At 40.6% G+C, this 25,383-nt stretch overlaps 1 protein-coding gene across 1 annotated transcript; it reads left to right on the top strand.

The window, feature by feature from the left end:
- Nucleotides 1-5,125: 5,125 nt before the first annotated feature.
- Nucleotides 5,126-18,621, top strand: PRODH2 (proline dehydrogenase 2). Its single transcript, XM_058183413.1, has 10 exons — nucleotides 5,126-5,894; nucleotides 6,654-6,847; nucleotides 8,646-8,766; nucleotides 11,878-11,961; nucleotides 12,564-12,644; nucleotides 15,065-15,211; nucleotides 15,849-16,015; nucleotides 16,159-16,269; nucleotides 18,096-18,184; nucleotides 18,279-18,621. The coding sequence occupies exons 1-10, from the start codon at nucleotides 5,643-5,645 to the stop codon at nucleotides 18,446-18,448; spliced, it is 1,416 nt and encodes a 471-aa protein (XP_058039396.1). The 5' UTR covers nucleotides 5,126-5,642; the 3' UTR covers nucleotides 18,449-18,621.
- The last annotated feature ends 6,762 nt before the right edge of the window (nucleotides 18,622-25,383 follow it).

Here is a 25,383-nt window from a genome sequence, read left to right as displayed (position 1 = left end):
AAGTAAAACTGTCAAGTGCACACAAACATTTGAAATTTAAAATGTTTTGGACCCAAGATAGTTGTTTAGAGTTTGAAACAGCTTGTTTTGACTTTGCTGGAAGTGTTCTGTACTGACTATTTTAGAATTGTTCAAGCTCAGAAGACTTCTTATCATTGCAACTGAACAGGCAATATTCCGGCTGCTAATAGTTGGTAGGCCAAAAGAAGCCCCTTCCCTCTCATTTTAGAAACTAAAGCCCTTCTATTTCCAGTCAGCGAAGACTGCCTAGGTGGCTCAGGGGCTAAGACACTGAGCCTGTCGATCAGAAAGGTCGGCAGTTCAGTGATTCGAATCCCTAGTATAGGTCTCCTTGCGTGAGCAGGGGGTTGGACTAGATGACCTCCAAGGTCCCTTCCAGCTCTGTTAACTGTTACCTTGGGAGGTAGTTAAAGCATGCGTTCACACATTGGGATTGTGGCATCTGGAATCTTTGACCAGCATGGATATTAAGATCGACAACACTATGAACTGCAGCTCCAACATTCTTGAGAGAATAGATTTAGAAAAATTTCAGCTATAAACTTAAAATCTCACTAAGTCAAAACTCAACTGATTTCTTGTGTAATTTGAATTTCATTGCCATGGAGCCATTTGAACCTTTTGCCCACTGAGTAGACACTTCCTTAGCTGGCCTGAGAGATCCTGGCAAACACAGCATGTAGCCATAGATCAGGGGTCTGCAAACTTGGCTCTTTTAAGACTTGTAAACTTCAGCTTTGCTGGCTGAGGAACTCTGGGAGTTGAAGTCCACAAGTCTTAAAAGAACCAAGTTTGCATACCTCTACCATAGAGCACGGATGTCAAACTCGATTGCATCATGTGTCGCATTGCGACATTTTTGCCTTTGCGGAGGCGGGGTGGATGTGACCTGTGCATGATACACCTGTCTTGAGGCCGCCAGTTTGACACCTGCCATAGAGGAATGCCAAAATCATGTTCTTTCCTCTAATTTTGCCCCATTTTCAAGGTTCTCTGTGTTTGGTTTTTCAAAACAAGACAGCCTTCAATTTTTTTGAAGAAATGGTTACAGAATGAAGTGTGGCTTTTTTTGTATAATTTTATTAAAGAATTTAAAAGCTGTAAATTAATACAAACTAATATACTGTACAGTAAGAAAAAAAATCAAAGAGAAAGTTAAAAGTGCAAGAAAGGGAAAAAGATACAAAGAAGTATCTTCCAAATTTTGGGGGGGAAGTTTTAAGTACAATGATAAATTTATCTCTTACTGGTTATACTATACTATTACTGGTTATAATATAATTCTTTCTATATTCTGATTATCAAAATCATTAATCATAAGTTCATTTCTGTTTCATACAAAAGTTGAGAAGAGGTTTCCATTTACCAATAAACGTATATACTGCCTTTTTTTTAATCAAAAAAGTCAATATAACGATCTCAGCAAGTTCTATCACTTCAGCAACCTCCATTGTGAATAAGGCTGAATCTTTCCATTTTTGGATGTACATTTTAATAATAATAACAGAGTTGGAAGGGACCTTGGAGGCCTTCTAGTCCAACCCCCTGCCCAGGCAGGAGACCCTACACCATTTCAGACAAATGGTTATCCAACATTTTCTTAAAAATTTTCAGTGTTGGAGCATTCACAATTTCTGCAGGTAAGTTGTTCCACTTATTAATTGTTCTGTCAGGAAATTTCTCCTTAGTTCTAAGTTGCTTCTCTCCTTGATTAGTTTCTACCCATTGCTTCTTGTTCTACCCTCAGATGCTTTGGAGAATAGTTTGACTCCCTCTTCTTTGTGGCAACCCCTGAAATATTGGAACACTGCTATCATGTCTCCCCTAGTCCTTCTTTTCGTTAAACTAGACATACCGAGTTCCTGCAACCGTTCTTCATATGTTTTAGCCTCCAGTCCCCAATCATCTTTGTTGCTCTTCGCTGCACTCTTTCTAGAGTCTCAACATCTTTTTTACATTGTGGCAACCAAAACTGAATGCAATATTCCAAGTGTGGTCTTGCCAAGGCCTATAAAGTGGTATTAACACTTCACGTGATCTATCATCAACCAATCCATTACCTCACACTTAGAAACTAACAACCTACTCTCCAACAAACAATTTGGTTTCAGGAAAAAGTTATCATGTAACTTACAACTTCTCCACTGCAAAAACATATGGACTTCAAATCTAGATCAAGGCAAATCAATAGATGCAATCTACATAGACTTCTGCAAAGCTTTTGACTCAGTAGTACACGATAAACTTCTCCTTAAACTAACATCCTATGGCATCTCAGGACCCCTCCACAAATGGATATCTGCTTTTCTGTCTAACAGACAACAAGTGGTCAAAATTGGCAATGCTTTATCAAATCCTGTTCCTGTCAAGAGTGGCGTTCCTCAAGGCAGCGTCCTTGGACCAACACTCTTTATTCTATACATTAATGATCTTTGTGACCATATCTCAAGTAATTGTGTTCTCTTTGCTGACGATGTCAAACTATTTAACACCACAGACAACACTTCTATCATTCAAAACGACCTTGACCATCTAACCGCTTGGTCTAAAATTGGCAGCTCAAATTTCAACCAGCAAATGCTCAGTCTTACATATAGGAAAAAGAACTCTAAAACTAAGTACATACTAGATGGACATTACCTTACAGACGACCCCATCCCGTTAAAGACCTTGGAGTTTTCATGTCAAATGATCTAAGTGCCAAAGCCCACTGCAACTACATAGCAAAAAAGCTCTAAGAGTTGTAAACCTAATTTTATGTAGCTTCTTTTCCAAAACACCACACTACTAACCAGAGCATATAAAACATTTGCTAGACCAATTCTAGAATACAGCTCACCTGTTTGGAACCCTCACCACATCTCTGACATCAATACAATTGAACGTGTCCAGAAATATTTTACAAGAAGAGTTCTCCATTCCTCTGAAAACAACAAAATACCTTATCCCACCAGACTTGAAATCCTAGGCTTAGAAAACTTGGAACTCCGTCGCCTTGACAAGACCTAAGTTTAACTCACAGAATCATCTATTGTAATGTCCTTCCTGTCAAAGACTACTTCAGCTTTAATTGCAATAATACAAGGGCAACCAATAGATTTAAACTTAATGTAAACCGCTTTAATCTAGATTGCAGAAAATATGACTTCTGCAACAGAATCATCAGTGCTTGGAATACTTTACCTGACTCTGTGGTCTCTTCCCATAATCCTAATAGCTTTAACCAAAAACTTTCTACTATTGACCTCACCCCATTCCTAAGAGGACCATAAGGGGCGTGCATAAGCGCACAAACGTGCCTACCGTTCCTGTCCTATTGTTTTTCTTTTCTTCTTCCTATATATGTTTATATGTGTATATACTATATAATCTTTTTGTATGATGTTGTGACAAAATAAATAAATAAATAAATATCCCTCTGTTTATGCAGCCCAGAACTGTGTTGGCTTTTTTGGCAGCTGCTGCACACTGCTGGCTCATATCTAAATGGTTGTCCACTAGGACTCCAAGATCCCTCTCACAGTTACTACTATTGAGCAAAGTACCACATATATGGTACCTGTGCATTTTTTTTTTGTGCTTAAATGTAGAACCTTACTTTTTTCACTGTTGAATTTCATTTTGTTAGCTAGCGCCCAATGCTCAAGTCTGTCAAAATCTTTCTGTATCCTGAGCCTATCTTTTGGAGTGTTGGCTATTCCTGCTAGCTTGGTGTCATCTGCAAATTTGGTGACTTCCCCATCTATCCCCTTGTCCAAGTCATTGATGAAGATGTTGAGGAGTACTGGGCCTAAAACAGAGGCTTGGGGTACTCCACTGCATACTTCCCTCCATGTGGATGTAGTTCAGTGGTGGGTTTTAGCAGGTTCTGGCCAGTTCTGGAGAACCGGTAGTGGAAATTTTGAGTAGTTCGGAGAACCGGTAGTAAAAATTCTGACTGGCCCCGCCCCCATCTATTTTCTGCCTCCCAATTCCCAGCTGATTGAGAGGAAATGGGGATTTTTGAAGTAACCTTCCCCTGGAGTAGGGTGGGAATGGAGATTTTACAGTATCCTTCCCCTGTCACGCCCAAGTCATGCCCACCAAGCCATGCCACACCTACAGAACCGGTAGTAAAAAAAATTGAAATCCATCACTGATGCAGTTCCACTGAGGACTACATGTTGAGTGTGGTTGGTCAGCCAGTTACAAATGCATCTGGTAGTGGTGCATTTTGTTTTCTTATTATGTACAAAAACTAAAAAAAGGAATTTGGAGATGTAGTGATCAGATTCTTTAGGGATGAATTCCAGGAGTTGAAGTCCATGCATCTTAAAAATTGCATAAACACTGGAAAATCCTGTCATAAAGGCAGCATCTTTCTTCTTGCAGGTAGCCTTTCTCAACCTGGTCTCCACCAATTCTGTTGACTTACTGAGCAAAACATTTTGAATGTATGTCTTCTGAGTGCAAAACAGTGCACTGATCTTTTGGTCTTACTAGAAGTCTTCTCAGTTTGAACAATTCTAAAATGGTCAGTAAAGAACACTTCCAGCAAAGCTGTTTCAAATGATCTCTGGTCCAAAACATTTTAAATTTCAAATGTTTGTGTGCCCTTGACAGTTTTACTTTTGGTTTGCATGGATAATTGGTAAAACGAGACAAATAGATGTTCCATTACAAAAAATAGCTATCAACAGAACGCTTCCCGTAGCTGGCTAGAGAGGTTGACACTGGTTCTTATCTGCCATACTTGGAGGACCACTAGTTTGTGGACATCTGTTACGGAATTAAATGAGGAAAAAGGTACAACAGAATTCCAAATGTGTAGAATTCAAATCATCATATGAGGAGAATAAATTGAATCTTTTGATAATAAATAGCAGTAGCACTTAGACTTACATACCGCTTCATAGTGCTCTACAGCCATTAAAGTGGTTTATAGAGTCAGCATATTGCCCACAACAATTTGGGTCTTCATTTTACGGACTTTGGAAGGCTGAGTCGACCTTGAGCCAGTCAGGACTGAACTGCTGGTAGTGAGCTAAGTTAGCCTGCGATACTGCATTCTATCCACTGTGCTCTTGATAAACAGAAAAATATGAAAAACATAAATACTTGAAATGTTTTTGATTCTTGGCAATCCTGGTAAATTAGTCAATGATGAGAAATGCTCTGGAATATTGTTGGTTCCATCTGGAGGAATATCAGTGCTGACTTCCATTCTAAAGAAACTAGAATGGTTTCTTTCTAGGATGAAGCAGTCTTCCCTAATCTGTGGCCTTCACGAGTTTTGCTCTTCACTTTCCATATTCTCCTATAATAGCTGGGATTTATAGAAAGTGAAATTGAACAGATCTGGAAACTATCAAATTGCAGAAAAGAATAGAATAAGCCAATAAAGTTGAAATGCCAGGAATCCAGATGTTAATGAATGACTTCTCCTTAGCAGGTTTTCTGCCCTAGTGAATTGCTTCCCACTTACCCCCAATAATGTGCTGAAACTGCACCTTACTGGCCTGTGTTTGCACTCTTTCCTCCACCCTCCCCATCTTTCCAGCTTGTTCCCATACGCAATGGGATAAACGCCAGATGCTACATTCTCAAAGGTGGCACTGTGACCTTCAGACTGAGCTAGTGGCATGCTGCATTGTGGGGCTCGTTTCTTGCACCGGAGGGTATTAACCCTCTGGAACCCTCAGGTGATAACTCAGAAATCCTCATCTTCCAAGACAGTCCCCGAAACTGCTTCAAAGAAACCCCAGTCTTCTTCTAATTCACTGAACCTGGATGATGGGAAGGTTTTCCGCCTCAAGACCAAATGGGAACTCAGTCGTGGACTGCTGGTCTTCTTTCTCTGTTCTTCTCCATGGCTGGTACAGAAAGCACCAAAGGTGAGGTTTTGACTCCTGATCTAACCTATAACCAATTTTGCCTCAATTGTCATCTGCGATCTTGGGTTTTCTATGACATGAGGTTGGAAGGATGTACCAGAGAGCAATTGTAGTGATCTTATCAGGAGATCAGTTTAAATGATAAACATGTAACTTGGTTTATTAGGTTTTGGAAGTCCCCTCATTATCTGTCCATGTGAGCATGACTCTGGAATTCGCCCCAATGACTTAAACTGAGCGCTCTATCGATTGGGGAGGTGATAAAGAGTTTTTAGAATAAATTATAAACTGAGTAATTTGTGCAAAATAAGTCATAATTTATTTGTGACACTTGCCCAAGTGATTAAAGATAGTTATGACAACTTCTTGCAGTAGATTGCAGGTTAATAATTGGTGTTAAAGACTGACAAATGGCAATTGGGAAACACTTTTTTGGTGGACTAAAGTCCATTGTCCAGATGCACAAATTATATCCTTATTGGAATAAATTATCTGTAGCAATTAATTTGTTAACAGTTAATCTATAGTCCATCTGTTAAAATTTTAGGTATCTCAAGATGCCTACTGCCACATTGAGCCTACAAAAATCCAGATAATCACTAGATGGAGGAAAAGAAATATAGAAAACTCACTTTGTTTCCATCATCTGGATTTTTTCAGGCCAAATCTGGTAGCCTTATTCAGGGTTCTTTTTCCAAGTAAATACAGCTTCCCATCTGAAATTGCCTGCATTATATCTATTTCTCTTTGTCCTCTAAGCTCCTTTCTTTCACTCGGCGCATTCTGGGACGTCGTCTCTGGACCTCTGCACTTCGTCTTACTTTGTATGGGCAGTTTGTGGCTGGTGAGACCCACAAAGAGATCAAAGAAACACTGCAACGACTCCAACACTTGGGGGTCCGGCCTCTCCTTGCTGTCCCCATAGAAGAAGATGTAGGAGAGGAAAAAGAAGGGTAAATATAGGTGAAGGAAGGGATGATAGGTAGTCTAGCAGTAGAGGAGTTTTTGTACAGATGAAAAAAGATAAGACACAGTGGTGTGACTTGTCTGCCAATTCTTGACCAGATGACCATAGAATCTTATTTAAATTTTATTAGAAATGTGCTTTTCACTACAACCTGAGCTTTAAATAGTTGCTAGAAAAATAAATAACAACTGAGATGATAAACATATGTCACTTGAGACATCAATCTTAGTCTACCTAACAGTAGAGGTAATTCGGGGGTGGGGGGGAAATGGAGAACAGAGAAATTATACCTAGAAGAATACATAAATGCAGAAAGAGAGTAAATTCAGGGATTGGAAGAACATTTTATGTAATCCTAATTTTGGATTTATTTAGAATCTTTAGGATTTTGTTTTGGTCATTGGAGATGTATACACGGCAGCTCCAAATTTTTGTAGACTATAAAGGCATAACATTTTGATTCAAGTTCTTTTTTAAAAAAAGTTGTACTGGTAGATGCATTAGTCTTGCCTCTATCCCCCCAATGTTTAAGGAGATTATAACTATTTTAGTAATAAATAAGGAGTGAATCTCATTTCCTGTGTTATACCATTCTTCAAACATTATCCGTCATCATCTCCTGGATTTGCTAACTGGGAGATAATGGTAGACGTTTTCCAATTCATCTGGTGGACATTGGAGTGGGGGAAGGTTGCTTTACGGTACAGCAAATTCACTAGCTGACAGTTTGTGGGTTGTAAATCAGTGAGGGGGTGTTTTGTAGTGATATGGAGAGCTCACACATCTTTTGAAAAGGTGAAAAGAGTCACACAAGTTTGCAGCTTAAGAAGGGAAACATGATTCATACATCCTCTTCCGGTGTTTCCAGTATGTATTAAGACCATACAGAGCTATCTACAACCTTGGCTTTCTGTTTGAGGAAGTGGTTATCAGGTGTTAGGAGTAATTTCTCACACTTTAATTACAGTAAGCTTTGATGTAATACATGGAACCCTGTTACTCAAAACTAGAAAAAAATGAATAATTATTTTTTTTGAGTCTAGAGGAAAGACGGTCCAACTAGTCCAAATGACCAGCCAAATAAAACATGTTTTTTTGGGGGGGCCAGGAATATCCTTACCTTCCTCTAGCAATTTTGATTTTTGCTGGGAGATTTGGAAACTCTGTTGAATTTTCCTGGTTAAGTATTACTCATAGTCTGATCATTAATTAATATAAATCACCTCTATAGCTATAAACCAGACTTCCTTAGCCTGTTTCCTTCTCTAGGTCATAAGGATTCCTCAGAGTATTTAGGCAGTATACCCCCAAGAAAAGTTACTTTGGTGTGATGGTTACGGAATCAGGCTAGAAACTGGGAGACCATGAATTCTAGTTCCACCTTAGGCACAACGCCAGCTGGATAACCTTGGGTCAATCCTTAACTCAACCCTACAAAAAGCAAGGCAATGGAAAACCATTTCTGAAATCTTGCCAAAAAACCTGCAGGAACTTCTCCAGGATAAATAAATAAATAATCAGCAAGATGGCCACAGGTGAACTTTAACTCCCTGAATTCCCCAGTCAGTATGGGAATTCTGGGAATTGAAGTCCACCCATCTTAAACTTGACATTATGCAAACAGATGCAATATTCCATCACACACTAGCATAGCAATCATATGAAACCGAATCCAGAGAAAAGGGTGGCATTAGATAGATAAGAGTTGGTGAGCAAGCAACAGAAATACCAAAACCCAGATCTGAAAAGGTTCCAGTGCTACCTTTCTGCTCTCTTCTCACCAGGGAAGGTTGGTATGACAAGAATGCCCAATCCATGATTACCTGCCTGGATCTCTCGGTGGGGGGTGCCCCCAATCCCATGATGCAATTGAAGGTGACGGCCCTGATGGCAGCTGAACTATGTGTGAGTATTTTGGGATGCCTCAAGCAGGAGCTGTTGGGAGCATGGAGTTAATTTATACTTTGACAAATTAATGCAATTAGTTTTTCCATGCAAACACCAAACCCGGTCAGTTGGCCTTACCAAGTCCTCCCATCTCCTCACTCCCCACCCCCAGGAAAACAACCTAAAATGACAGAGAAGCTATAAATACTAGCTACTCCATTGAGCACTCAGTGCTAAGGCCCGGCAGGGTGGAACATGATTCCCAAATGCGGATTGGCTGATGTGGCCAATTTAGCCATGCCTGCTGTGTCCCGGTTGGTTGAGGAGGCACTATCATTATTATGAAGCCAAGACCCTGCTAGAATAGAATAGAATAGAATAGAATAGAATAGAATAGAATAGAATAGAATAGAATAGAATAGAATAGAATAGAATAGAATAGAATAGAATAGATTTTTTTATTGGCCAAGTGTGATTGGACATACAAGGAATTTGTCTTGGTGCATATGCTCTCAGTGTACATAAAAAGACAAGATACATTCATCAAGAATCATAAGGCACAACACTTAATGATAGTCCTAGGGTACAAATAAGCAATCAGAAAACAATCAGTATAAATCGTAAGGAACAAGCAACAAAGATATAAGTGGAAGGAGATGGGTGATGGGAACGATGAGAAGATTAATAGTAGGGCAGACTTAGTAAATAGTTTGACAGTGTTGAGGGAATTATTTGTTTAGCAGAGTGATGGCATTAGGGAAAAAACAAAGCTGGCTTAGGAATTCTGGGAGTTGAAGTCCACAAATCTTAAAGTTGCCAAGGTTGGAGACTCCTGCTCTATAGCATCGTTTTGAGGGTAGGAGTTGAAACAGTTTATGTCCAGGATGTGAGGAGTCTGTAAATATTTTCACAGCCTTCATTTTGATTCATGCAATATATCAGTGGAAGGCATGTTGGTAGCAATTGTTTGATGGAAGGGCGCCTGGGCTATTAAGTACTTCTTCCAGAAAAAGTGGATGAAGACATTGTATTCCCCAAAATGTAATCTTTGACTCAGTTACCATGCCAGCAGAAAGGGCTGAATGAGCTAAGTATATTATGCCAGTGTTTCTCAACCTTGACAAGTTTAAGACACAAGGATCTCTATTCCCAGAACTGAAATTGACAAGTCCATGTGTCTTAAAATTGATAAAGTTCATGATGGATTTTTTTTTATAAGTCAAACTAAATTCAGCACTTCAGAAAAAACAACTGTATAGTCCTCACTTAGTTGAACTGTCACTATGTGATATGGTTGTTAAGCAAGTGATCATGATGGACTTAACAATCATTTTCCATTCAGTTATTAATTGAATCACCGGGGTTGTTAAGTGAAACATCACATGACTATGATTGCAATTTTACTGCTGGCTTCTCCTTTGATTCTGCTTGTCGAAAGTCAGCTGTGAAGCACCTAAATGTCAATCATGTGTCTAAGGCAGGGGTGTCCAAACTTGGTCCCTTTAAGACTTGTGGACTTCAACTCCCAGAGTCCCTCAGCCAGCAAAGCTGGCTGAGGAACTCTGGGAGTTGAAGTCCACAAGTCTTAAAGGGACCAAGTTTGGACACCCCTGGTCTAAGGGGACAGCTGTAATAGTCCTAAAAGAGTCCTAACTGATTGTTAAAGATAATTTTTTTAGCACCATTGTAAGTTGAATGGTTGGTAAATAAAGCAGTTGATAAACAGGGTCTACCTCTAATCCAGCGCATTCAATCCTCATATAGCAACTACCTGAGGCAGAGATCATTCACAAATACAGCGGTATTAAATACTAGTAAACGGTAGTAAAAGAATAATTTTCCAATCACTTATCTCCAAATATCTGACATCAGAGAGTCACACTGGAGCTGCTGCAAGAGAGAACTTTTATATAAGTGAGACACCAGCAACCAGTGACCTTATCAGCATGCCTTAGTCTCATGGTTCATTTAGTGAGCGTTTTGCTTAGTGACCATTTTGCTGGAATACAATGTAGCTACTAAACAAGGAGAAGCTGTAAGTGTGCTAGATTTCAGCTTATGGGAAGGAGATTTAAGTGGAAAATTTGCAAAGCTATTGTTGAAAGAAATGTCCATCTGGGTTCAATTCCAAGTGGGGAGAAAGACACTGGAAACATGGAGACTGTTTGGAAAGATGGTTTAATGGTGGAGCACATGGGCGAGAGAGGGAGAGAGAGATTTATACCCTCTGTTGGGCTTTGAACTTGCTTCCTGTTCCTGTGGCAAGAAATGTATCCTGATTGGTTGTCAGACTCCCATTCTTGGTTGAATCTTGCTGGGTGATGTATTCTTCCCAGATGCCATGTGGTGAGATGGGGAGAGGGCTAATCCTATTATGTCCTGAGGGTAAAAGTCTTTTATGTTGTAGATAAGATGGCCCAGCCTTTTGTCTTGTAAATAACCAAAGTATCTGCTGGGGGCAGGGAGCTGGGGCTAAGTTTCTGTCTTAAGATTTCTAGTTCTCTTTTAGGGGAAATATTCTGCCTTTTTAATATTTCCTAGAATATTTCATTTTTCTAGGAGAGAGGTGGATGCTAACTTCCTACATTATAATACAAGTAATCCACAATTTCCAATAGTTTGCTTATTAACTAGTTTAGTTATTGTTTAGTGAACGTTTGTAATCATTCAAAGTTACAAAGACGCTGAAAAAAAGTGACAATGTCTGCTTTTCACATTTACTACCATTGCAACATCCCCATGAACAGATGTTCAAAATTTGGATCCTTGGCAAGTGGGTCATATTTATGTCGTTTGCAGTGTCCTGGGATCATGTGATCACTATTTGTGACCTGACAAGCAAAATCAATGGGGAAGCCAAATTCGCTTAACAACAGTGCTACCAAGTAAACAACTGTGGCAAGAAAGGTTGTAAAATGGGGCAAAACTCACAACGAATGTCTCACTTAGCAACAGAAATTTTAGGCTGAATTTGGTGCTGAATTGTCATAAATTGAGGGCCACCTATATTTCCTTGACTATAAAAAAAAGTAACGTCATCATTCTGGTTCCTAATTCTGCAGTATAGGATGAGAATGAAGACAAGTACTCTGATTTTATTTAGGATGGATTTATTTTCTGTCTTCACAGAAAACAATTACCGTGTGTTTACAAAACAAGGAGGGAATATCAGACCTCAGCATCGAAAGAGTCATGGCTGCCATGTCAGGACATGTGAGCAGATTCCCTTTCATGTTTTCTCATCTGTTTCCCTATTTGCTTTGATTCCACCCTTTTTGCTCAAACTATGGACAAAGAGTTGTTTTTTAAACGTATATTTTTTTTATTTATTTATTTTGTCAAACACAACAGTATATACAAGCGTAAGCATGGAATAACTATACGAATTGGATACAATCAAAGGGAACATTAGGACAGGAACGGTAGGCACGTTTGTGCTCTTATGCATGCCCCTTACAAACCTCTTAGGAATGGGGTGAGGTCAACAGTAGACAGTCTTAGGTTAAAATTTGGGGATTTTGGGAAGAGACCACAGAGTCTGGTAGTGCATTCCAGGCATTGATAACTCTGTTACTGAAGTCATATTTTCTACAATCAAGATTGGAGCGGTTCACTTTAAGTTTAAATCTATTGTGTGCTCGTGTTTTGTTGTGTCCTTCGACAGGAAGGACATTGTAGCAGATGATTTTATGAGTTATATCCAGGTCAAGCCAAAGGCGGCGTAGTTCTAAATTTTCTAAACCCAGGATTTCAAGTCTGATGGCATAAGGTATTTTGTTGTGATCATGTTGTCTGTTCTCTTCCATTACCACCAGGAAGTGTCCTTCAGCTGTTTGTCTCAAGAAGAAAACCAGCATTTCCAAAAGTCACTGAGGCGCCTGAATTCTGTAGCACAGGTATCAAACCAACTAAAGTTTCACCCATGACTTTCACATTGGTTTAGGCAGTGAAATGAAAATATAACTCGTTCTGACAATAGTATTAAAGTTTGACGAGCTGTGGTGGCACAGTGGTTAGAATGCAGTACTACAGGCCACTTCTGCTGACTGCCGGCTGACTGCAGTTCAGCAGTTCAATTCTCACCAGCTCAAGGTTGACTCAGCCTTCCATTCTTCCAAGGTTGGTAAAAAGAGAACCCAGATTATTGGGGGCAATATACTGACTTGGTAAACTGCTTAGAGAGGGCTGTGAAGTGGTATATAAGTTCAGTGTTAATGCTATTGAATTGCAAAGTTATAACCTATGTTGTCAACAACAGATCCAATACTGAAGCCCAATAACTGGGCTGGGCCCAATTGATTTTTTTTTAACTCAGCTGTTATCCTTTGGACAGAGGCTTAACCTTATAGCAGATATCAGTGCTAACATATGTTCCTTGCCAAACATTAGCAATCAAGATCCGTGGATAGCTCAGGCCGTGGATAGCTCAGGCTGTTAGGAGCCTGTTATTAGAACACAATAGCCTGCAATTACTGCAGGTTCAAGCCCAGCCCAAGGTTGACTCAGCCTTCCATCCTTTATAAGGTAGGTAAAATGAGGACCCAGATTGTTGGGGGGGCAATAAGTTGACTTTGTAAATATACAAATAGAATGAGACTATTGCCTTATACACTGTAAGCCGCCCTGAGTCTTCGGAAAAGGGCGGGATATAAATGTAAATTAAAAAAAAAAAAAGATCAACCTTGACCTTACCATTAGATGGAAAGAGCTTCCATACTGGCATTTAAAAAGAGAAGATGGCAACCACAACCTCATGAACAGAATCCTGTCCCTTCAGTTATGTATGTTGCACTTGATTTTTGCCCTTCTCTCTTTTGTGCAGAAGGCTAAAAAAACTGTCAGTTTTTTATTCGTTTATCCTGATTTCACTGAAGGAGAAAGGTGATTGCAAGATTGTCTACTTCAGTAGCCAGAATGTTTTTCAATTGTGGGGTATTGGCCAGCAATGAAATCCGGCCGGATCTATCCAGTTCGCACGAACCAGTAGCACCGGTGGTGGGAGGCTCCACTCACCCACCGGGACATCATTATGTCCCATTTTTTACCCTCTGTGCATGTGCAGAAGAGGCACACACGAGCGTAGTGAGTGACTATGTATGGTCACATTCCCGAACCGGTAGTGAAGGCACTGTTTGTATTGGCCCTATTGCATTCCTTGAATTGCAGGGTGTCATCCTTCCCAAGATCATATAAAAACCCAGATTCAGAAGCAAGACAAAAAAAGTTGGCAATATTTAGAATACACAGAAGAATCACAAAGAATTGCAGTTGCAGTGAGAAATTAGAGAAACTTCTGGTTTAAACAGGATGAGACATATGGCTGACATGGGCCCTTTCCTCACTATTGAGTTCTTTCCCATTCTTGAGTCAGCAAAGAGCTCTCCAGCATAAAATTTGCTCTCCCCTTTTGGTAATCTTTATCCTGCATCTATTGCCTTTTGTTTGAGTTGCTGCCACATATCTTGATGATATGGGTGTAAGTTGTGTGAAGCAAAACAGTTGGTGCTGCCCTCCTGCTTTCTGAATGTCATCAGCTGGTGGGAAAATCAGGATGGGCTGGATTAAACTTGGGTTGATAGCAAGGTTTCATAGATGGTTGGCTTTATCACATATGTTAAAAAAGGGAACTGCACAGGAAAAGAAGCAGAGATGGTCACCTTTTTCAACATGGAGAAGAAGAAAAAATATTACCATCCAGTCTAGCCAGAATGGTCAATCTCATTCTGAGAGCTGTAATCCAAAATATTTGCAGGGCATAACTGCCTGTCTCTGTTTTCAACATTACCAGGTTTAGTTTCCTTCAGCTGATCATATATGCCTTTACAGTTACCTAGCAAGCAGAAATAGGTAAAACTAGGTGAAGATCGAGAATACTGTATTTGGCCTAAAACCATATTACCATTAGGTGGCAGTAAAAACACAGATTTTTTGTAGCTTTGCCAGAAACAAAGAGGAACAACTGGTACCAGGTTAATAGCCCACATTTTAACTAAGCGCATTTAGAAATTCTAAACTCTTCTTACACCATATATTTGATTCTTTTGGCTGCTACTTGAAAATATCCGTCTGCAACATAATGTTCCACATTTCTATAGCTGGGAGAAAATGCCTTACAGAGGTCTGCTTTTACAGTTGGATTTTGCAAAGGAACTTTTGGGAATCGGTAGTTCTTTACTATGTATTCTTAAATCTCAATAGGTTTCTGGGGGATTGAATGGAACTAAGTAAAATCTTCAGCAACCCCAGTATCTGAAGGCCGGATAATCAGTCACATGTCTTCTTTATAAATCATGTGGCCTTTCTTCTCTCTATATAGTATGCTGTAGAAAAAGGAGTCCGTGTTTTGGTAGATGCAGAATACACTTATATCAATCCTGCCTTGACATTAGTCACCATCGCAATGATGGCTACTTGGAACACTCAAAAGCCTTGGATCTGGAATACATATCAAGCATATCTCAAGGTGGGTCTTTATTCCTAGAATTTCCCCTCCTTTGTATTTTATTCATCACACTGCCTGGGAATTCAAAAAATGCACACTTAATCAGAACAATTACTGCATTTTTCAGAGTATAAGATGCTCCGGAGTATAAGACACAGCTACCTTTTTTGGTGAGGAAAACAAGAAAAAGAAATCTGCCTCTGCCTTCTAGCAATTTTGTTCTGCAAACAGTCTGCTTTACTTTCATTTTCATTTTCAGCATAGCTTGATTAGCACAAGAAAAAAAAAATCTGCTCCCAGCAATTTACCTCCTTGCAGCAAGCAGCAGAGGCTGGCACAGCAAAAGACAATGGCAATCCCTGCAACCTGAAATAGCTGAGAGCCGGGAGGCCGATCCAATGGACAATCAACTTGTATTAATTAGGCTGTGATGAAGCTGAAATGGGCTGTTTCTTCTTGCTGCTTGCTGCAAGGAGGTAAATTGCTGGAATGTCTTATACACATTCGGTGTATAAGAGGCACCCAAATTTTCACCACCTTTTAGCGGGGAAAAGGGTGCATCTTATACTCTGAAAAATACGGTAAATGGTGCTAGGGCACTTTGTAAAATATTCCATAGCAATTGTTTTGTTTGTTGACTAGTTTTGTTTTCCTCCAGGACACTTTGGAGCGCCTGAAGCAAGATGTGGCCCTTGCAGACCGCTTGGGGGTATGCTTTGGAGTAAAGCTAGTCCGGGGGGCTTATCTGAACAAGGAAAGGAAATTGGCAAAGGAAAAGGGGTACCCTGATCCTGTACAGCCCAGCTGGGAAGCTACCAATGAAAGGTGAGGATATATTCAGTAGAATGTTCTTCCATTTTGAGCCTTGGTTACATCAGGCTGTGTGCTGCTTGTAAGATTTCTATTGGGAATCTCCTTCTGTAGTAACATTACCCCCCTCCCCACCTTTCCCTTTCCTTGGCAAACAGTTACCGGCGTTGTCTGGATTTTGGCTTGGACCAAGTATCTCAAGTCAAGGGAAGATTTGAGATGATTGTGGCTACACACAATGAAGCCTCTGTGACCCATGCCGTACAAAGGTATAGTAGTGAAAAAGAGGTGAGGAGGAATGGTATAATAATGGATTTAGGACCCACACTCTTTCTGCTTTACATAAATGACCTTTGTGGTCATATTATAAGCAGCTGTGTCCTCTCCTCTGATAATGTAAAACTATTTAACACCACCGACAATACTGATGCCCTTCAAAGCGACCCAGACTATGTGTCAGAATGGTTGCGCAATTGGCAACTCCAAATCTCAACAAACAAATACTCTGTCTTACACATTGGCAACAAAAATCAGAACACCAAATACAAACTGGGTGGTTATGACCTAGTAGATGACCCTCACTCTGTCAAGGACCTAGGAATACTCATCTCAAACATTCTAAGCCCCAGAGCTCACTGTAACAGCATTGCCAAAAAGGCATTAAGAGTTGTTAACCTAATTTTGCGAAGCTTCTTCCCTGGTAACATTGTACCGCTAACTGGAGAGTCATTTGTCAGAAATGGTGTAGGGTCTCCTGCTTGAGCAGAGGGTTGGACTAAAAGACCTCCAAGGTCTCTTCCAGCTCTATTCTGATTGATTGATTGATTGATGTCACATGATTCTGTGAACAAGTCCTTTCTACCTCCTTAAATCATCTGTACAAGAAATTGCATGCACAAGAAGCAAACTGAAAAACTGAAAACCAAGAGGAAGAGAAGAAACAAGGCAATAAGCTGGGAAGCCTGCAAAATTTCATTTAGATCAGAGGTTCCCAAGTCATATGCCCTCCAGATTTGTAAACTTCAACCTTGTTTAGTCAGTAGTGACATTGTTCAGAATTCTGGGAATTTGTCCATATAGCTGAAGACTGACAAGGCATTCATCTTCCAGTACTTGAGGGGCTGTCACAGGAAAGAGAGGACTGACTTATTGTACAAAGCACCAGAACCAATGGGTGGAAGCTTGTTAAAGAAAGATCTAACTTGCAAGTAAGGATACATTTTCTGACAGAACAATTAATCAATGGAATAGCTTGCCTCCCAGAGTTGTGAATGCTCCATCGTTGGACATTTTGAAAAACAGACTGGGCAATCATTTGACCAGGGTGGTACAGGTCTCCTGCCTTTAGCAGAGGGTTGCACCAGAAGAAACAAACTTTGTGTTCAAGGATTGACATGTTTTCCATTTTAACACAACTAAGAGGGAAAGGTCAAAATAACTGGAGGCTTAAAAACATTAATGCGCATGTAAAGGCAAATAGTCATTTGCTATCCTCAAACGTGTGGGAAATTAGGGCAAAAAAATTGAAACTGATATTTATGGGTATGTGATTTGCATAAAGTAGCAGAGGGAGCCTACAGCCCTCAAGATTTTGTTGAGTCACAATTCTCAGAATCTGTCACTTTGGGTCATACAAGCTGAAATACTGAGGGTTGACATTCAGCAACATGAGAATTAGTTTGGTCTAGTAGCGGTTAAGGCACTGGTCTAGAAACCAGGAGACTTTGAGTTCTAGGCTAGCCTTAGGCATGAAAGTTGGCTGGGTGACTTTGGGCTAGTCACTCTTTCTCAGCCTAACCCACCTTGAAAGATTGTTGTTGTAAGAGACAAGAGTATTATATCTGTTTGCCATATATGAAACTGGCAGGTTTTGGGATACGTGACTCCTTGGTAGGAGCCTACCAATGAAATTATGCCTACTCCAGAATTGTGTTCTAGCTTACATATCTATAGGGATTCTCAGTCATCCAGGTCATAGTTCTCACAAGGGTGCTTTTTCAAGAGCACCTTTGGGACTTTTAGCTTACAGTGTATGCTTTCTATTCTACAATAAATACGTGCCCATCATTGTCTGTGTTTGTTTTATCTTCTTAAGGATGTCACAGATGGGCATCAACAAAAATGCTGGACCCATTAGCTTTGGGCAGCTGCTGGGTATGTGCGACCAGGTGTCCCTGGCACTAGGTGAGTCTTGCTCCATGTTCTTCATGACTTTTTCCTCACTTTTTCCTTTCTTCCTGTGATATATTCACCTCCTTTCTCTTCCGGCCAAGTGTAGGTCAAGCAGGTTTTGCCATCTACAAATCTATCCCATATGGATCTGTGGAAGAGGTTATCCCTTACCTGATCCGGCGTGCCCATGAGAACCAGAGTGTGCTGCTCGGGATCCGAAAAGAACGGGATCTGCTTCGCTTGGAGCTGTGGAGGAGGATTTTAAGGAGGCCCTGATGGAATCTGCATTTACTAAAGACCATCCCTTTTTTCTAGAATCATGGTTGTTTCCAAACCAGGATCTAACAGGAGGTTAAGATATTATGTTATTACATTTGTTAAACTTCCTGTGCTTTCCTACTGGGGTTTCCACTCCTTTTTCTATTTCAGAAGATCCATTAAAAAGAGAAAGTATCTAGAGTTTTATTTGTTGTCAGTGTTAAGTTGCCTCAAACGTTCTTAATCACAGTTATTTAATAATCTCTAAAAAGTATTGATTTTGGAAAACCTTGATGATCTACTTCAGTGCTTCTCAACCTTTTCTTCTCCATGGACCGGGGTGAAAGTCTGCCCGATCTGGTAGCGATCTGGTAGCAATGACGGCGGGTGGTTCGGAAAACTGGTAGCAAAAATCCCCTGCCACCCCCGACCCAGCCCATGCCCAGCTGAGCCGCGTGATCATGAGGTTTGTTTTTTTTTTAACTTTTAAAAGCATTTTTTTGGCCGAAGAAAAAATGCTTTTAAAAGTAAAAAATGGCCTTTGATGATTGCGCAGCTCAGCTGGGTGGCTAACCAAAAAATGGGGTGGGGGAGTCCATATTTCCTCCCAGCAGGCTCTGCTTGGCAAACCAAAAAACGGAGGGGGGGGAAGTCCGTTTTTCCTCCCAGCAGGCTTCTCAGAAACTTCAGGGAAGCCTGCTGGGAGGAAAAACGGCTCCCCCCCCCCATTTTATGGTTTGCCTAGCAGAGCCTGCTAGGAGGAAAAATGGGATGTGTGGGGGAGGGTTTGTTTTTCAGAGAGAGAGAAAGAAAGGAGGGAAGGAAGGAAGGAGGAGAGGAAGGAAGGATTACAAACCTGGCACTAGACGTAGCTTCAAAGGATAATCCAGGGCTGGAAGGGACCTGGAGGTCATCTAGTCCAACCCTGCTCCAGCAGGATATTGCAAGTGAGTTTCTGTCTTTTGATCCCGTCGCATAGCCACGCCCACCCAGTCACATGACACCCCCCACAAGCCACGCCCACCAAGCCAGGCTCACAGAACCGGTAGCAAAAAAATTTAGATTTCACCCCTGCCATGGATCCCCTTTAAATACCTTTTGTGGCCACGTACCATGACCACATACCACCAAGACTCAACTCAAGATTTAAATCATAACATTTCTTCAAGCCTTCGTGGACCACCTGCAGCTCCCCCAGGAGTCCACCGACCACAGGTTGAGAACCACTGATCTACTCAAAAATCCCAGATGGGTTTCTATAGGTTAGATTATATCAGCTTGGGGTTTTTTTTAGCTCCTCCTCTGTTTTCTTCTTCAAAAGAATTTTCAGTATTGACTGAAGATTATTTGCTCATAACTAAGTTTGCCAGCTAAGGAACCTCTTGGACATGGCAATCAATTGTGGAGTGCTTGGTGGAGGTTCAGTGCCCTGATACTTTTAAATAAGATTGTAAAGATTAATATTAAGATTATGCAACTCAACTGCATGTTTCCTTCCTAACAGTTACTGAGTGCCCATCTTAGACATATAAACCCTGTTAGCCATTCAGTCTTTGCACCAGAGATGGATATAGCCTGCTTGCAATCATTCTGCAATCATCCGTTTCCCCACTTCCAACGTTGGAACTGAGGTTGATTTTCAGGTGAATTTTTAATCATAAGTGACACAATCAAGTTCGCTGGAAGCAGTCACCGACATTGAGGGAATGGGAATAATGTGCCTAATTTTTCTGGTCTTCCCATTTTTTACCAATGCAAAACTTTCCACAATTTTTACAGTCTGCTACAGAATGCATACTATATCATTGAGAAAATGCAATTTGTCAAGGCAGGCCTCGTTCCCTTGTCTTCTTGATTCTAGGATTGACTCAAAATAGCAGAATAACCAAGTTGGAAGGAACCCTGGAGACCTTCTAGTCAGTGGTGGGATTCAAATAATTTAACAACTGGTTCTCTGCCCTAATGACCAACTGGGTAGGCGGGGCTCGGTGATCATGTGACCATGTGGGTGTGGCCAACTCAACGTCACTCACATCGATGGGCGTTTTACCTTAGCTGTTACAATGTAATAAGGGTTAACCAGAGAAGCAGTTTCTGTAAGCAGGGCAATAAAGATTAGGCTAGAAACAACACCAGAATGTTTCCTTCCTGTCTTCCTTACAAGATTAGCTCTGTAAAGTGGGAAAAAAAACAAAATAAGATTTCTTCCAACAACCGGTTCTCCAAACTGCTTAGAAAGTTAACAACCAGTTCTCCCGAATAGGCTGAACTGGCTAAATCCCACCACTGCTTCTAGTCCAACCCCATGCTCAAGCAAGAGACCTATATTATTCCAGACAAGTAGCTGTCCAATCTCTTCTTAAAAGCCTCCAGGACCCATAATTTCTGAAGGCAAGTTCCTCTAGTTAATTGTTCTCATGTTAGGAAGTTTCTCCTTAATTCCAGGTTGTTTCTCTCCTTGATTAGTTTCCATCCATTGTTTCTTGTCTTTCCTTCTGGTGCTTTGGAGAATAGGTTGACCCCCCTCTTCTTTGTGGCAGCCTTTCAAATATTGGAAAACTGCTATCATGTCACTCTTAGTCTTCCTTTTCACTAGACAAACCCAATTCCTTCTTATGTTAAAGCCTCCAGCCACCTAATCATCTTTGGGTGGACTCCTCATTTTAAATCTGCCACCTGATTTTAGTAGTTTCCTTGGCTACCCTACACAGTGATGCAGTTGCAGTGAAGATTTAATCTGTTGTTATGTTTGACAGCAGCTTTCTGCTGCTTCCTAACTGATGTGTGTTGTAGCCTGAATATGTGTTGACCTGTTTAAGCAAGGCAGAATGAGGGGGGGGGGTTGCGCCCTTATATAATGGACTTAATGAAGTTTAGGTATTAGCAAACTAGAGCTCCACACATACAGGCAGCGCTAAACTGGATTAAAACCAGCTGTTTTGCTAAAAATGGTTAAAGACAGTAATCAGGACAAATGGGATTTTTCTCTTGCCAGTTGGCTACAATGAAAAAAAATGTGGTGTAGGAAGAACTGGGTGCCTCAGCTGTACTGTATTAGAATTATGTTTTAAGGACCAAGTTCCTTTTCTGAAAACCTGTAACTTAGTTTTTAAAGCAAAGGGAAAATAAATAGAAGAACTGAATGTGGGCTTTGGGGATGTCAATGAAAAAATCCTTTCTTTATTGGGCCTCCCTAATTATCTGGGAATGAGAGTGATGTGATGGCTAAGCTTAAAAGCAAGAATTTAGGAGCATTCCTGTTCTAGGGACAGGACTTACCTTCTTTAGTTAGTTAGTTAGTTTGTCAAACATGTACCAGATAACAGGTATAAGTATAAACATGGACATAAACACAGGAAATGAGTACAAATAAATGGGGACAGTAGGACAGAGACAGTAGACATGCTGGTGCGCTTCTGTATGGCTCCTTTACGGACCACTTAGGAATGGTGTGAGGTCCACGGTAGACAGTTTAAGGTTGAAGCTTGGTGGTTTGAGGATGTAACAACAGAGTCAGGTAGACCGTTCCAGGCGTTGACCACTCTCTTGCTGAAGTTGTATTTTCTGCAATCGAGTTTGGAGCGGTTTATCTTGAGTTTGTATCTATTGTTTGCCGATGTATTATTGCAGTTGAAGCGGACAGGTAGGATGTTGTAGCAGATAATTTTGACAGGTAGCTAGTCACTGACAGATAGGACATTGTAGCAGATAAGTTTGTGTACTATGCTCAGGTCAGACCGTAGGCGGCATAGTTCCAGTTTGTCCAAGCCCAAAATTTCGAGTCCTAAAGGATTCTATTGTGAGCAGAGAAGTGGAGGACTCTTCTCGTGAAATACCTCTGAACCTGCTCAATTGTATTGATGTCCGATATATAGTGTGGATTCCAGGCAAATGAGCTGTATTCGAGAATTGGTCTGGCAAAGGTTTTGTATGTCCTAGTTTGCAGTTCAATATTATTGGAGAAGAAGCTACGCAAGATTAGGTTAACAACTCTTAATGCTTTTTTGGCAATGCTGTTAAAGTGAGCTCTGGGGCTTAGATCATTTGAGATGAGTACTCCTAGGTTCTTGACAGAGTGAGGGTCATCTACAGCTTTATTTGATGTTCTGATTTTTGTTGCCAATGCGTAAGACAGAGCATTTGTTAGTTGAGATTTGAGTTGCTAATTGTTCGACCATTCTGATACAGTCAAGGTGACTTTGTAGGGCAGCATTATTGTCCGTGGTGTTAAATAGTTTTACGTCATCAGCAAAGAGGACGCAACTGCTTATAAGATGATCACAAAGGTCATTTATGTAAAGCAGAAAGAGTGTGCTTACCTTGGCTTACCCTTGATATCATCAGCTTCTCTTCTGGATCTCCCTCATAATTTGATGGGATGGAAAGGAGGGCTGGCAGCAGCTGTTTTGGTTCCCACAGCTCTTAATCTCAAAAAGGTGATTGATGGAAGGCAGCCAGCCTGGAGTTGTAATCCTTGGAACAGGACAGGTTAAACAAGGTCCTGGGAACCTCAGCAGGCCCACATACTTTTCCTGGGCAATGACACTCAAATACAGATGCTCTGGTTCTCAGCAGAGGTTTTCAAAAGTTTCCATATTTTCTCCATTTAATCTCTTTATTCCTATTATGTTCTCCTTCAGGGCAATGATCAAAAGCAAAACCATTTTGGTCAGGATCACATCTGAGTTGTTGGACAATGTTTCCAACCTCTGCAAATCTTGATTGATAATCGTGGTTGTTGGATTGTTAGAAATTTACCACTCAGAGCCTGAGAGAATTTTGTAATAAGGAAGATTTTATTGTACATCAGTTGGGAGAGTAGAAGACAGATCTGATGAAAGATAATGAGAAAAGGAAACCCTGAATTCTGCCAGGTTTTGGAAAGCAGGGATTGAAGAGGAATCTTTTTCTGAGGGAGTTGCACATTTTTTAAAATGGATGTAGGTACATGGAGTGATGTTGAAAAACCATTTTTTCATAGGGATCGGGAGGGATACTAATAGAAAATGGCTGCATGGCATTTAGTGAAGGCTTAAAACCAGGGGTAAAATGCTCCCGGATCAGACCGGATCACGCGATCTGGTAGCGATGGCCATGCTGGTTTGGAGGACCGGTAGCAAAAATCCCTGGCCCCACGCCCCCTGCCTCTGCTGAGCCACACCATCTGCAGAGGTGTTTTTTTTTTTACTTTTAAAAGCCGGTTTTGCTTCAGCCGAAACATGCGTTTAAAAGTAAAAAAAGGCCTTTGAGGATCCCGCCCCTCAGCTGAGATTGGCAGAGACTTTAAACTTTAAAAAAAAATATTAAAGTCTCCTCTGGCGATCTCACCTGAGTTCCTCATCAGCAGAACCTTACTTGTACTCTTACTTGTAGAAAACATGTTTTCTACAAGTAAGAGTAGAGATTCTAAGGCACTTACCTGATTACTGATGAACGCATGGCTCTTTTTCCAGCCCAAAAGCAGTTTCACTTTCAGCCAGACAAAATCAATCGCTTAGCTAATCTATTTCCTCGGTGATCAACTGGCTGGTTTTGCTGGCTGAGGAACTCTGGAATTTGAAGTCCACAATAAAATAAAATAAAATAATAAAATACAATATTTGTGCAGCTTTCTGAGATTTGGTGTGTTTCTGTAGTGTTTCACTCTAACTACACAAACACACAAAATCTCAGAAAGCCGTATGTGGCATTTTGTGTGTGTGTGTGTGTGTGTGTGTGTGTGTATGTCGTGTGTGTGTAAAGTGTGAAAGTTGGTTTTTGGTACCTCTTATTGTTTTTTTATACTTTGTTAATTATTTTTATTATTTATTGCTATTGGCCATGCCCACCCAGTCATCTGACCACCAAGCCACACCCCCAATTAAGCTACGCCCACAGAACCGGTAGGGAAAATTTTTAGATTTCACCCCTGCTTAAAACCCCCATTTTAAGATGCACTTCTGAAAATCGGTGTTTTGTTTAAAGTGAAGCAAAGTAATTTTAAGTCACAGAAAGGAGTTGGGGTTATATATGGATTTCAAGTTGTTTATCCATGATTTGGAAGGAACTTAAGAAATCTACCTGTTCCCTCCCCCAATCTCCTGTATAAACTGAGTTATTTAACCTCACTTCCCAGTTTAGACAAGGTCTTTTGTTCATATTATACAGCTCAAGACAGATAGGTTGGGCTGAGAGACAGTGACAGCCAGAATAACCCATTAACTTCCCATGGCCAAGAGTAGATGACTCTGGGTTTCTCCAGTTCTTGCGTCCATCCATGCTTAACGATTAACTGAAGATATTCTATTGATCATTTTTAGAGAACATGTTTGCGCAATGGTGCCTTTATCTCATCCAGTGGTGGGATTCAGGCAGTTCGCACCACTTCGGGAGAACCGGTTGTTAACTTTCTGAGCAGTTTGGCAAACTGGTTGTTGGAAGAAATCATTAGGGCAGAGAACCGGTTGTTCAATTACTTGAATCCCACTACTGACCTCATCCCCAGTTTCCTGGAAAGGCATTTGTCTTTAACAATTCCAGTTTATCAGTAGTGTTTTGCTTCTTCTGAAACATCTTGTAAGAACATCCTATGATGACTCCTTAATGATGTGCTACAGGTTGGTTCTACCTAGTTCCTATCAGCACCTCTCAAGATTCTGCAAACACAACCTTGGCTCCTTTCTTCTGGTTGCCTCTTTCCACTACATTCCTTGAACATTTTGACTGGGGCTGAAGGAGAGATCAGATGCATGGCTTCCATAGAAGCATCTGCCTACTGATACCTGACCAGTGTTTCGCAAAGCACTAGCCAGGTATTACATAGGCTTCTTATATAAACAGATTTAGCATTCTTCTGCCATACAGTAGTTTCTGTTTTTAATATGCATTTTGCAATCCCGAAGAAAAGTGATAAATCTTCCATTTAAAAAAAACACAGGACTACCATTGTCTATAATTAAGCTAGAAATGAGAGC

The sequence above is a fragment of the Ahaetulla prasina genome, chromosome 4 (genome assembly GCF_028640845.1).
Source record: "Ahaetulla prasina isolate Xishuangbanna chromosome 4, ASM2864084v1, whole genome shotgun sequence".
Lineage (NCBI taxonomy): Eukaryota > Metazoa > Chordata > Lepidosauria > Squamata > Colubridae > Ahaetulla > Ahaetulla prasina.
This window is presented reverse-complemented; position numbering and strand designations above follow the sequence as displayed.

Excerpts from the sequence above, each read along its gene's own strand:
- PRODH2 (XM_058183413.1), top strand. The coding sequence starts at position 5,643 with ATGCTGCATTGTGGGGCTCGTTTCTTGCACCGGAGGGTATTAACCCTC. Across the intron at positions 16,016-16,158 it reads TGGGAAGCTACCAATGAAAG|TTACCGGCGTTGTCTGGATT; the intron begins GTGAGGATATAT and ends CTTGGCAAACAG. Across the intron at positions 16,270-18,095 it reads GTGACCCATGCCGTACAAAG|GATGTCACAGATGGGCATCA; the intron begins GTATAGTAGTGA and ends TATCTTCTTAAG.